Raw genomic sequence first — 11,234 nt, 5'->3', positions numbered from 1 at the left:
ATTTCCAACACGCACACGCACACACAGATCGTCTATTGATGAAAGAGTAAGCTCACAGGACCTTTATTCATGTCTTTTCAGCGGTGAGGTCACACCATCTTTGGAGCCAGTAAAGGATCCACAATCACCGTGTGTTGAGATCAATGGAGGGGAAGCAAGTGTAGAGCTCTCAGCAGCCGAGAGTCTTTTCCAGTATGGCTAACCCTTGATTATTACTACCATCCACCATGTGCTTGGAAAGTCTCGTCTCTCTTTGTGATGCAGTAAAAATAACCATTAGCATCTTTCGTTGGTGAAAAAACCCCAAAAGAAACAAAAACGAAAGAAAACGAAAAAGTTAGAAATCTAATAAAATCACAGCAGAGAGTCCGATGCGAGGGGGGGCTCACAAATTGCATACAATACAACAGATCACAGTTTCGAAGGCTAGCACAGATAAAAAAAACAAAAACCCACATATGTACCATTTATATAAGACGCACACTGATTGTCTCTTAGAAACTACATATTGATTCCTTATAAACACTTTTTTTTCTTAAATAAAGTAGTGCATCCATGTCCACACGCCATCCTCATGTCCCTCTGCCGGCAGGGCGGCAAAGTTGTTTAAGAAGCTTTAAGAAGGTCTGTCCATCCCGAGCACTTCAGCAGGACTATTAACTTGAGTTTTGTTCTTTTACTTCCGTGGCTGTGGTGTGCTTTTCTTTCTGAGTCCACTCTGTGACGTCCTCAACAGGTGGTGTTTTTTTGTTTGTTTGTCTGTTTTTTTACGCACATAGGTACGCACTGACAGATAAAGAAGAAGGGCTACAACCGATGAATAAACGGGAGGGGGAAATCTCTTTGCCAGTGCTAAAATACATTAACTTCTCCTCTAGGAGGACCAAAGACCATCATGCCAAAAACTAGAGGCCCCCCTGAGAGCCCTGCCTCGGTGTACCAGGCTCACGTTTTACCCAGTCTGAAGTGTTCTGTTGAGGGATGGCAGCGCTGTGTCTCGTGTGATCGTCACTGTTTGTGCACTTTTTGACAGCTGATTGCTCGGTTCACAGGACCTGGAATTTCCACGAGGACGTTTGATCCTTATAATCCAAGCAATCGGCATTGAAGTTCAGCTTCCACGATGCCGCTTGGTCCTTATAATCCAAGCAGTCTGCTGTGGAGTTGAAGCCCAGGCCGGACGTCCCGTATCCCTGGGTGGAGAGGGACGCCGGGGACTGGTTCAGATGGCTTGTGACTGCGTTTGTGCTCATCGGACTGAGAGTTGACCCCGGGCCTGACAACTGGTGGTGCATGGGAGTGAGGTAAGAGCCGCAGTCCATACCCCCGAAGTAGGACGTCGACCCGGCGTAGCCCTGGCTGTAGCCCGAGGCCTGTGTGTAGGTCATGGGATAAGACCTCTGCATGCAAGAGGAGGAGGTAGATAGGGGATCTGAGAGGGGAGAAATGGATGCCGGACTCCATATGGACACTGGCGCGGTGCTGGTAGAGATGGCGGGGACCGTGGTGGTGCTGGTGGGGGGTGTGAACTGGCCGCTGGCCCCGCTCTCCGAGCTCACTTCTCTGGTTGGGGAACTTTTCTTTTTGGCAGGTCGCACTTTGTTCTGCCCCCCATTCTGCTGCTGCTGCTGCTGCTGGCGACACTTTGCCCGCCGGTTTTTAAACCAGACCTAAAGCAGGAACATAATTGAACACGTTCATTACAATGTCCCCATAAATACTAACCAAGCTATACTAACCGTTTAAAATAGGAAAAAATGCTATATATTTCCTCTTTTATTGCCCCAGTAAAATTATTTCAACGTAATTGGAACAGTTTCCTAATAACTGAAAGATGCGTTTTAGAGTACATATAAAGCAAATAAATAAATAAAATACAATTTTTTTTAAAAAATGAACTTTTTTTATGCTTGTGTTTCCTTTCAAATGAGTCAGAAATATATTTTCCCCCAGATTAAATCAAATACAAGTACAGGTAAAATACTATATATTTAAAATACTAAAATGCTTTACAGGGCCCAGAGTGAAATGTTTCGTTTGATGCTTCTCAAATTAAAATAAAAAATAACAAAGCCACTTTTTTCATTCTACAATATATAACAATATTTTAAATATGTCTTGGCTTCGGTTGACTCACCTGTACCCGGGATTCAGGTAGATTGATTTTCAGCGCTACCTCTTCGCGCATGAATATATCAGGATACCGAGTTTTAGCAAATAACGCCTCCAAAACGTCGAGCTGTGCGCGCGTAAAAGTAGTCCGTTCTCGCCTCTGCTTCCGTGGAGTGGCTGTAAGTGCAAGAGAAACAAAAATCGCATAGGTTATTTATGTATACATGTACAATTAAAAAAAAAAGTCATCAAAGCCAAATTTGAAACTAATTACGCAGGAGTCATGTGAGAGTAAAAAAAAAACAAAAAAACCCGGTGGCAAATTGTAGCATTTGACATCTTTGAGTCTAACGTGCCAAAAAATTTAATGCAAACATCAAAGTAATTTGCCAGTAATTTCCTCTGGAGCCACATCTAAAAATAAAATCACACACGGAGAGACTTGAGGATTAGTCCTTACTCCAAGCTGTGTGCGCTAGAAGTTTGCTGTAGACTACTTTCCATCACCTTTTGTTCGTATTGGTCTGGTCAGTCTAATAAATGTATTTATTTTTCTTTCTTTTTTTCCTTTTTTAAAAGAAAGAATAATAATAATAATACACGCAATAATAATTCGTGAATTTAAAAAAATGTATATGAAGGGCTGGATAATTGCTGTAACATAATAGCAAAGAGCCCTAAGTCATTTTCAGGCTGTGTGATCACATCTTATTTAATTTTCAAAGAGGTTAAACATACCTGGATAGCCCACTGATGGATGTAAAAGATCCATGCCGGAAGTAGTTAAGCTGAGGCCATTAACTGTGTAAGGTGGTTGCTTTAGATACGACATCATGCTAATGTTTGTCTGAGTGCTGAAGTTGGAGAAAATTTTGAAAATTGATGGAGCTCCCGAGGAGTATTCGGTGTCCTCTGTTAGCCGTGTGGTCCGTATTACACCTGGCACCTGTTTAAAAGAAGAAGAAGAAAAGAAGAGGAAGATGGATATTCTCGTGAAGTGATATTGGCTCTATTTACGTGACGCTGTGGCGAAATAAGTCCTTTCCAGAGCGCATGGCTCTCCTCAAAAAGCACCAGCCACTTCTCCAGCTGTCCTCATCTTTGCAACCCCCACACGCCCTCCCACGATTAAGATAAAAGAAAATGAATAAAAAGAAAGGAGTCCTGTGATTGCAACAAGTTAAAGCCACTATCTCCTTTATACAGTGAAATTAAACACCATGAACTGAAGATAAATCTCTTCAAAATAAAAGCTAAAAATAAATAAAAGTTGTGGGCAAATTATCTATTTTATTAGGAGCTAACTTTATTTTTATTTTTTAATATTATTTATTTTATGTTAACATGAGATTGTATGTATGTAATAATCGATTGGATGAGAAGAAAAACAGCTGAAGTTGAACTGATTGTTACTAAAACGTCTGAGTCCGTTTAGTCTGACAAAGCACACAGTCAACGTTACATTTTTATGATGAAGATTAATATGCGCCCATATTGATGTGATTTAAAATAAAAATTACTGAATTTTCAGGTTCATTTAGTGAATAAATTGTGTTATTTTTATGTAAGAAGGAGATCATTTTAAAATATTGAACCAGTGAAAGAAAAATGGACACATGCTTTCTCGATACACATTTATTTTTATTTTTTTGCAGTTGTTTTAAATAAACAAATTTGCTCCTTGGTAAATTTTGACCGCTGTCACTTCAACTTCAGTGAACCTCACGCGTTATCCCCACTGAGCCTCTTGATTAGTTGCATTTTTTTTCTTTTCAATATCCAACGGTTTTAACCCCCTCATCCCAATCTGTCACACTTAAAACACACCCGTCAACCAATTGCGCGCACACACGCTCGATAATAATTACTCTGTCCAAGAATTAATTATCAGAAATGGTTTTTTTTCTTCGTAATTTAACGAGGCAATCCAGGTGGCAGCTAACCGAGCTGCAGTTTGGTGTGAGTACAGTCCACAGAGCTTCCAGCAAATCAAACCCGGCTCTCTTTCTTTATATTTCTTTCCTGCAAATCCTCGTGCGTTAATTATGATTTCATCGCAAATTTGCTGATATAAAGTAGGAAAAAAGTATAAAGTATCAGCAAAAGTAAAGAAATTAAACTCTCGTAGATATTTGCTTGATTGAGCTAAACTCCTAATTGTGACTCCCCCCCCCCCCCCCCTCCCCAAACAGGATCCATCCAAATGAAGTGTTGGTTTATTGTCTTATGAATTATTTATTTTCCGAGGCAAAGGAGAGCTAGAAGACAGAGGAGGCCCAGGAATAATTTTCAGTAGCAGGCCCGAATATTCCTTCTTTTCTTCTTCTTTTTTTTTCCGGTGAACTTTTCAGCCTGGACGCCTCCACAGTTTTCCATCTTTGCTGCCCTTATCCTGTATTAATTTACGCAGAATACACGAGTGCAGTGTGTGTGTATGTGTGGGAAATTTTTGTCTGAAACTTGACTCAGTAAACATGGATAGACGCCCTTGTAGCAGTCCTGGATCAGTGAGTGAGTGTGAAATTGGTAAAATATGACCTCCAGGAATCAATTAATTATTTAAAAGCCCATTATTACATCAAGAGAACTTCAGCCCAGCGCTGAGTCTGGTCTTGTTTTCAGTATCAGAAGCTATCACAATGTAATTTTATCAGTTACTGGTTTACTGATGTGATTTACAATGTTTCCGTTTTTTCTTTTCTTTTCTTTTCTTTTCTTTTCTTTTCTTTTCTTTTCTTTTCTTTAATATAATAAATCAGTTTGTTGAGTGCACCCATTGCACCCGTATTTGTGCACACATAAAATCAGTGACAGCCTGGGTTTAAGACGGTATATTTAATGCCAACAAATAACCTGAAACCTCCTCGCTGGGATCTCTTTTAGAGTCTTCGTGGGTTTTTATTTTAGCACCAGTTGAAACGTTTTGCTTCCTCTTCTAAAGAAAACGATTAGGCGAGGAAGTGATCAGGTGAGGAATTGCAGGCTTTAACTAAATTTCGGTGGTATAATAATAATAATAATAATAATAATAATAATAATAATAAAGCTGAACTTACCTTGGCAGGGATGACTGGAAAATTATTTGTCTACTTGGTGTCCTCCGGGAGAAATAATAAAAGTCAGTAGAAATCGACGACGTCCTGTCGCATAAAAGGAGAATATCACAAACCCGAGCAGAGCAGGAGCAGCCGTCTTCACTGGAGATAAAAGTTAAGCGTTGAGCGCCTACATGAGGTTCTGAAGCGTTGCGGCAGCGGCGGAGTGAAGGAGGGAGGCTGCATGTACGCCTTTAGGATTTGTTGGTGTGTTGTGAGTGAAGTGGTTTGAGTTAGATTTTGTACAAAGTGCCAGCCAATGGGAGCCGCAGGACTGAGCTGAGGTCTGTCTCTGTCTCCGTCTCTCACACTGGTGGGGAGGGTTTTTTTTTCCTTTCTGGGAAACAAATGTCTCCAGCTACTTTTTTTTGACGCACAGTCTTCAGCCAATGGCAGCGAGAGGGCGACTGACAACATCCCCATCCCACCGCAGAGAGGGCACACTGATAATAAATAAAGGGTACGCCGTTGGATGATGAGAGGTGGAAGGAGTTTAAAGCAAAGAAAAGTCAGTTTATTTCTCATTTTATTATATTTTTTCATGACATCAAAGGAAGCCTTAAAGTAAGAGATATTATATAAATAAAAAAAGGGGGGAAGAGGCGAAACATATCCGAAAAATAAAGACTTCTCAGAGCGTTTAATGTATGTCGAGTATTTTAGTGGGAAACTCTTTTTAAGCGTTAATAATTTCACACCCTCGTCTTTACTTTACGAGTTTAAATACAACCACAGATGTTTTATTATAGAATAATATCACGAAAGCTTCCAGACAACCGATCAATATTAAAAGTCGATTATAATATGTTTTATCATCTCTGTTGAGGCACCAGATAAATCTGCAGAAGAAGACCGGGAAATATAAGTAGAATTAAATATGTAGGAAAAACCCCAAAACAACAACAAAAAAACGGGGGACCAAAGCGGAGCTTCAAGGCTGCACCGTCCTCTCACATTCCAGCACGTCGTAAAAAAGGGGGATTTAGAGCGACTTATTTCCTTAAAACTGTCCTCCCATCCACTGAGCCAGCCAGTCTGCTACCGTCAGCCCGCTGCAGGCCCTGCACCAAAATGTACAAACAATATTTCCAGGTGGGTTCCCACCGGGGAGACACCTGAGCACTTGGGGACTCGCAGCCACCGCACCTGCGGGGTACAGCCAGCCATGCAATTACACACATTAAAAAAAAAAAAGCTTCTCCGTTTGGCGACGTGCGGAATGACTTTTCACTGACTGCACTTGAAACGGTTCCTGCAGGAGGAAGATGTGCTCGAAGAGAAACAGACTTCTTTATATGAAGGTAGGCCTCTTTTAATTCTGTTTCATGTGCCGAAAGTGCAATTTAGTAGATTTAATAATAATAATATTATTAAGAACAATAATACTAATAACAATAATAATATTAACTATTTATTTATTCCCTCTGTTTTTACCTAGTAACAGCTACTTAGTGCAGGGTTGATGTTATTTCATATTTACTGGAGGACCAACAAGCTGCAAGGGACACATAAGCCTCCTCTACGTCACTTGAATTTTGAACCTGCGTGCCCATCTCAAAATAATATGCCGAGGGTTTTTGTCACGGCTTGGTAAATGTATCATCTTAAGAGGCTTTGTGGAACACCTACACACACACACACACACACACACACACACACACACACACACACACACACACACACACACACACACACACACACACACACACTGTGCGCTTGCACGGACACACCCGCTCCACTTCAAACAGATTTGAATATTGATTTAGATTTATAAACACAGACAGACCGTGGGCTTTTATGACTCGTCGCTTGCCTCTCTCCGTGGCTCGTGTGCAAGGCCGGAGTCAAAGGTGCAGTGACAGCTGCCGAGAGTACCGGTTCTCTCTCAGCCTCTGGAGCTCACACAGTCTGACGCACAGCACACCTTATCAACTTTGCAAAACTCAGTGACATCTCTGTTGACAGATTTCGATCGTGGGGAAGCGGCGGTGTGGATCACGAAGCTGGATTTCTTTTAACAGCACAGCCGAGGGGAGAAAAGTTTGAGGAAGAGGAGCTGCGACACATTCAGGTAACCTTCTTTCTTTCTTTTGCAACTCGTGCTTATTTTTTAATTTTATTCTTGAAAGAGTAAGAGGAACCGCCTCATTTATTCGAAAAGGAGTCTATTAATCACTTAACTTATCACGTAGAGGCAAATTTAAACGGGTGGAATAATTAACTGTTGGATAAGTATTTTTTTTTTTAAATTGTGTTGCTGTTTGCTTTATGACTAAAACATAGCAAAAATCATCATAGCGCACAAAGTGTGAATGAAGTCCTGCACTTTCTTGAGGTTTTACATTATTTCACATGAGGGTGTGCTTGTGACTGTTACAATGTGCAAGCCTAAATAAAAAATAACCAAAAAACAGTTTGACAGTAAAACCTTAATTTAAAAAATATTTTATTAATGTTTCCTTATGTTTGGCAGCTGCATGCAGAGGGTCTCAAACTGCGTGAAAAATGATGACGTCTCGTGCTGTTATCTGCTGGATCTCACCGTTTAAATTGCTAAATAATTTATTAAACTGTAAAGCCTGGCCCTCCTCGGGGACTTTGTATCTTAAAAGGACGTTTAAAAGGAGAAGGAGTTAAACGCCTCTGGCGAGCAGCGCTCCCACTGACTCCCGGCTAATTGACGACGACTGCTTTTATCTCCGCCTCTGCTACACTCAACCTGAGGGTGAGGATTTCACCAGGCCCGCTCCAATCTGTGATTTCTACAGTTAATGCGTAGCCATGCATCTTTTCAAACGCACCGCGCAGGCCCTGGATGTTTGACCCTTGTTTGATAGGGGGGGAAAAATCGCATTTTTAAGATTGGATAATTACAGGCAATACAGACCCCCATTTCACTGCTCTGTGCTTTATCCAGGCATGGAAAAGAAATAATCAACACATTATAGAATACATAAACGCACTTTAAAAAAAACCAAAAAGGTGAAACTGGGAAGTCTAACAAAAAAGAGGAAAAAAAGGTGCTTGTAAATTTCCTTAATTTCAAATAACATATTTGCCATCAAAACAGCTTTTCTCGCATCTCTTCTGCTTCTCTTTTCCCACCTATAGTTTCATATTCACATGGCTGAATACGAGGAATGTGTTGGTGGAATTCATTCTCAGCTTAAAAAGAGACTTAAAATGGGAACAAAATCATGTAAAGCATTCATATAGAAATGATAATCTGTAATGTCAAGAAGAGCCTTTCCTTCTGCACATAGGATTTCAAATTTACCCCCAGGAAAGGTTGATTACACTTCAGTCAGCCTTCATCGTTCAATATTACTTCTGCTAACATGCTCTAGTTTTTTCTCCCCTCTTTATTAAATACACAAAGTTATTATGTATAAACCAACAGAAATATTACTTTATAGAATTAAAACTATTACCATCCATCCAGATATCATTTAACTGCCAAAAAAATAAATAAAAATAGGATTGTTATGTAAATGTAGTAATGATGTTTTAAACTACTTTATTTCAAATTGTTTTTATCGCAGCTAAGAGTTAAGTTAATGTAATGATTGAGGTTAAACTCTATTGTTTATCAATGATGCAGGCAGTAATTACTGTAGCTAGATATTTGGTGTGTGTGTGTGTGTTTTTCTTTTTTTCCCTTTCTTTCTTTTTTTTGGTTGTGAGTGTGTGGGTGACAGAGAGAGAGGAAGAAAGAGAGAAAGATGAGCTGGAGAAGGATAATCACAAGCTGTATTTTAATTAGCCTGGCAGGTTTGATGGATACATGCAACCACTGCTGCTGCTGCAACAACTGCATAGTGAGCAAGATGCCTAAACAGAGGGCTTTCCCCGCACTCTTCCCTTATCACAAAAGAGCTAAACCTTTGTGTAATGTAACATGTAAGTGACCCCAGAGGTCATCAAAACACATCCAGTCCCCTCCCCGGGGATTAAAGGGGCAGAACCCCATTCAGTGTCTGTTTGGGAAGAGTTTGCTAACACGGAGGCACACAAGGCATGCTGATCTCCTTAAGCATGTGCAGTTTTATAAATTTAATTTAGGCTGAAAGTTCTGTTTAAATAATTTCAGAGACGGGCACACTGTTGGATAAGTCTGTGCTCCAGTTTTCAAGCTGGTGCTAAACTTGGGAAATTTTGGGCTTTCTTTCCCACACATTTCTCCATAAATTCAAATGCTGTGCCGCCATAATGGCACGGCTCTGTGTGTGTGTGTGTCTGTGTGTGTGTGTTTGCCAAGTTCGTTCTTTCCATTAATATGACATGTCTTTTAATTGCTGCCATAAATGTTTGTGTTGTGTTTCACGCAGGAGTTTGCCAACAAACAAAACAGATGCAATTAAACACACACTCGCCTTCAGATCATCTCTGAGGAGACAAAGTCGAGTCTGGTGGAAAGCCGACAAGGACAAACAAGGAGGGAGAGGACTCTGCTGCCTCAAGGTTAACGCCGACTGAATGAACTCTCGTCTTCACACTATCAGTCTCGCCACAAAGACACATCACTCATTGCTTTTTATAGCATCTGTGCTCTTTTTAGAAGTTGACACGATGCTCAGTTGATGTTTTATTTTTGTATCATTGCAGAAAAATTAAACCAATTTTATTTATTGACACGCCTCTGTTTATTTTGTGACTTGCAATTAATTCAAGGTTAATATGCAAATAAAGACATTTATGTTGCCATCACTGTAAGAGCACCGCTATGCTCTCCTTTCCCACCCTCTCCTTTTACCTAGCCCTCTTCTCTGTGTGCTGCTGAGGTGTCTGCGTGGCGTGGTAAAACCTGCCCTGCAGACCGGACCTCTCAAGTCTTCAAAGGTGGAAGAACTCAATGTGGGGGATTTGTTCAGGCTTATTTGGTAACCTAGGATTTGAATTGGATTCTGGGAAGCATTCATAACACATTTGGAAATGTTACATTGTGTGATTTTGTGTGTAATCCCCATAATAAATTTTAGAAATGGTCACAGCACTTGCACAACTGTGACTATTCATGATTTATCAAATGGTTTTCTTGTCTTGCCTCTTGGGGGTGAGGTGTGTGTGTTGCCCGCGGGGAATGGGGGAGGCGATCTCAGAGCCGGCGAAGAGACAATTCTTTAGTTTTAACCTTTCTCTTAACAATTTTTTTTGTTTGTTTATTTGACCTGAATATGTGATAGGGTGAACCACCATGCTTCCAGAGCGATTCTCTCAGACCCCCCAACAGCACTGGAGCATTTCAACCTCTAGTGGATTATACCTCCCTGGGAGGAGGGTTAGTGTACACACACACACACACACACACACACACTGTAGGTACAGTTTATTAAACTTGCTGTATATTTTATAAAAGCCACAGTCATACATTAGCACGCTGGGCTGCACATTTTATTGCAGTTGAGTAGAAAACTGTGCAACTACAGCATTTTATATTTGTAGCAAGCCAGTTGTGTAATATGCAGAAATCTCTCCAAGCATGTTTTATGACATAGAAAAATATTCCTTTTTAAACTCTATATAGGTCCTTAATGATAAGTCAAATACTGACAGGTCTCCTACTAAAAAAACATCTTTGCTGAAAGTTACATATCAGCTCCAGGCTACTTCTGATGCCTCCAAATTTAGCTCTTTCTCACTGCTTTTGCCCTCTCATATAAAATGTCGATAGAGAACCTTTCCCCCCTTTCAGGAGATTAATCTGGAAAGTCACGATCAAACAGATAAAGGAAGAGAAACAATAAGCGGAGCAAAGCAGGAGCGGAGGTGGATACTTATCATCCTTCACCATCCAAAATGAGCGATGTGTACTTGAGAAACGATAGCTGTTCGCCTGATGCTCCAGAAGGAGCCCAAAGGGAGTGAACTTCTGTGTGAACATATATTTTGGGGGCTCTACTACTTGAATTTTGTGTCTGGTGTGTGTAACTCTCCCGCCTTGGATTGATAAGAGCGAGAGCTGTTTGTGTGTGTGTGTGTGTGTGTGTGTGTGTAAGTAAATGAGTATTTGTGCCCTGTCCAAACCCC

At 40.6% G+C, this 11,234-nt stretch overlaps 1 protein-coding gene and 1 long non-coding RNA gene across 2 annotated transcripts; one reads left to right on the top strand and one right to left on the bottom strand.

Moving 5' to 3' along the window:
* Positions 1–47: 47 nt before the first annotated feature.
* Positions 48–5,501, bottom strand: otx2b (orthodenticle homeobox 2b). The gene is made up of 4 exons (XM_063497406.1): positions 5,169–5,501; positions 2,851–3,058; positions 2,138–2,289; positions 48–1,670 (listed from the first exon to the last, which is right to left on the bottom strand). The coding sequence occupies exons 2-4, from the start codon at positions 2,945–2,947 to the stop codon at positions 1,047–1,049; spliced, it is 873 nt and encodes a 290-aa protein (XP_063353476.1). The 5' UTR covers positions 2,948–3,058; positions 5,169–5,501; the 3' UTR covers positions 48–1,046.
* A 528-nt stretch (positions 5,502–6,029) lies between these two features.
* Positions 6,030–9,817, top strand: LOC134645813 (uncharacterized). Its single transcript, XR_010096587.1, has 3 exons — positions 6,030–6,508; positions 7,173–7,278; positions 9,536–9,817. It is a non-coding gene; the product is annotated as an uncharacterized LOC134645813 (long non-coding RNA).
* Positions 9,818–11,234: the final 1,417 nt, after the last annotated feature.

This window comes from Pelmatolapia mariae, linkage group LG16_19 (genome assembly GCF_036321145.2).
Source record: "Pelmatolapia mariae isolate MD_Pm_ZW linkage group LG16_19, Pm_UMD_F_2, whole genome shotgun sequence".
NCBI lineage: Eukaryota > Metazoa > Chordata > Actinopteri > Cichliformes > Cichlidae > Pelmatolapia > Pelmatolapia mariae.
Note: the sequence above shows the minus strand (reverse complement) of the source record. Positions and strands in the feature narration are given on the sequence as shown.

What these genes read in the sequence shown, in the direction of transcription:
- otx2b (XM_063497406.1), bottom strand. Translation starts at nt 2,947, where the DNA reads ATGATGTCGTATCTAAAGCAACCACCTTACACAGTTAATGGCCTCAGC. An exon ending in TCCATCAGTGGGCTATCCAG is followed by an intron (nt 2,290 to 2,850) that starts GTATGTTTAACC and finishes TTGCACTTACAG; the next exon opens with CCACTCCACGGAAGCAGAGG. An exon ending in TACCTGAATCCCGGGTACAG is followed by an intron (nt 1,671 to 2,137) that starts GTGAGTCAACCG and finishes TTCCTGCTTTAG; the next exon opens with GTCTGGTTTAAAAACCGGCG.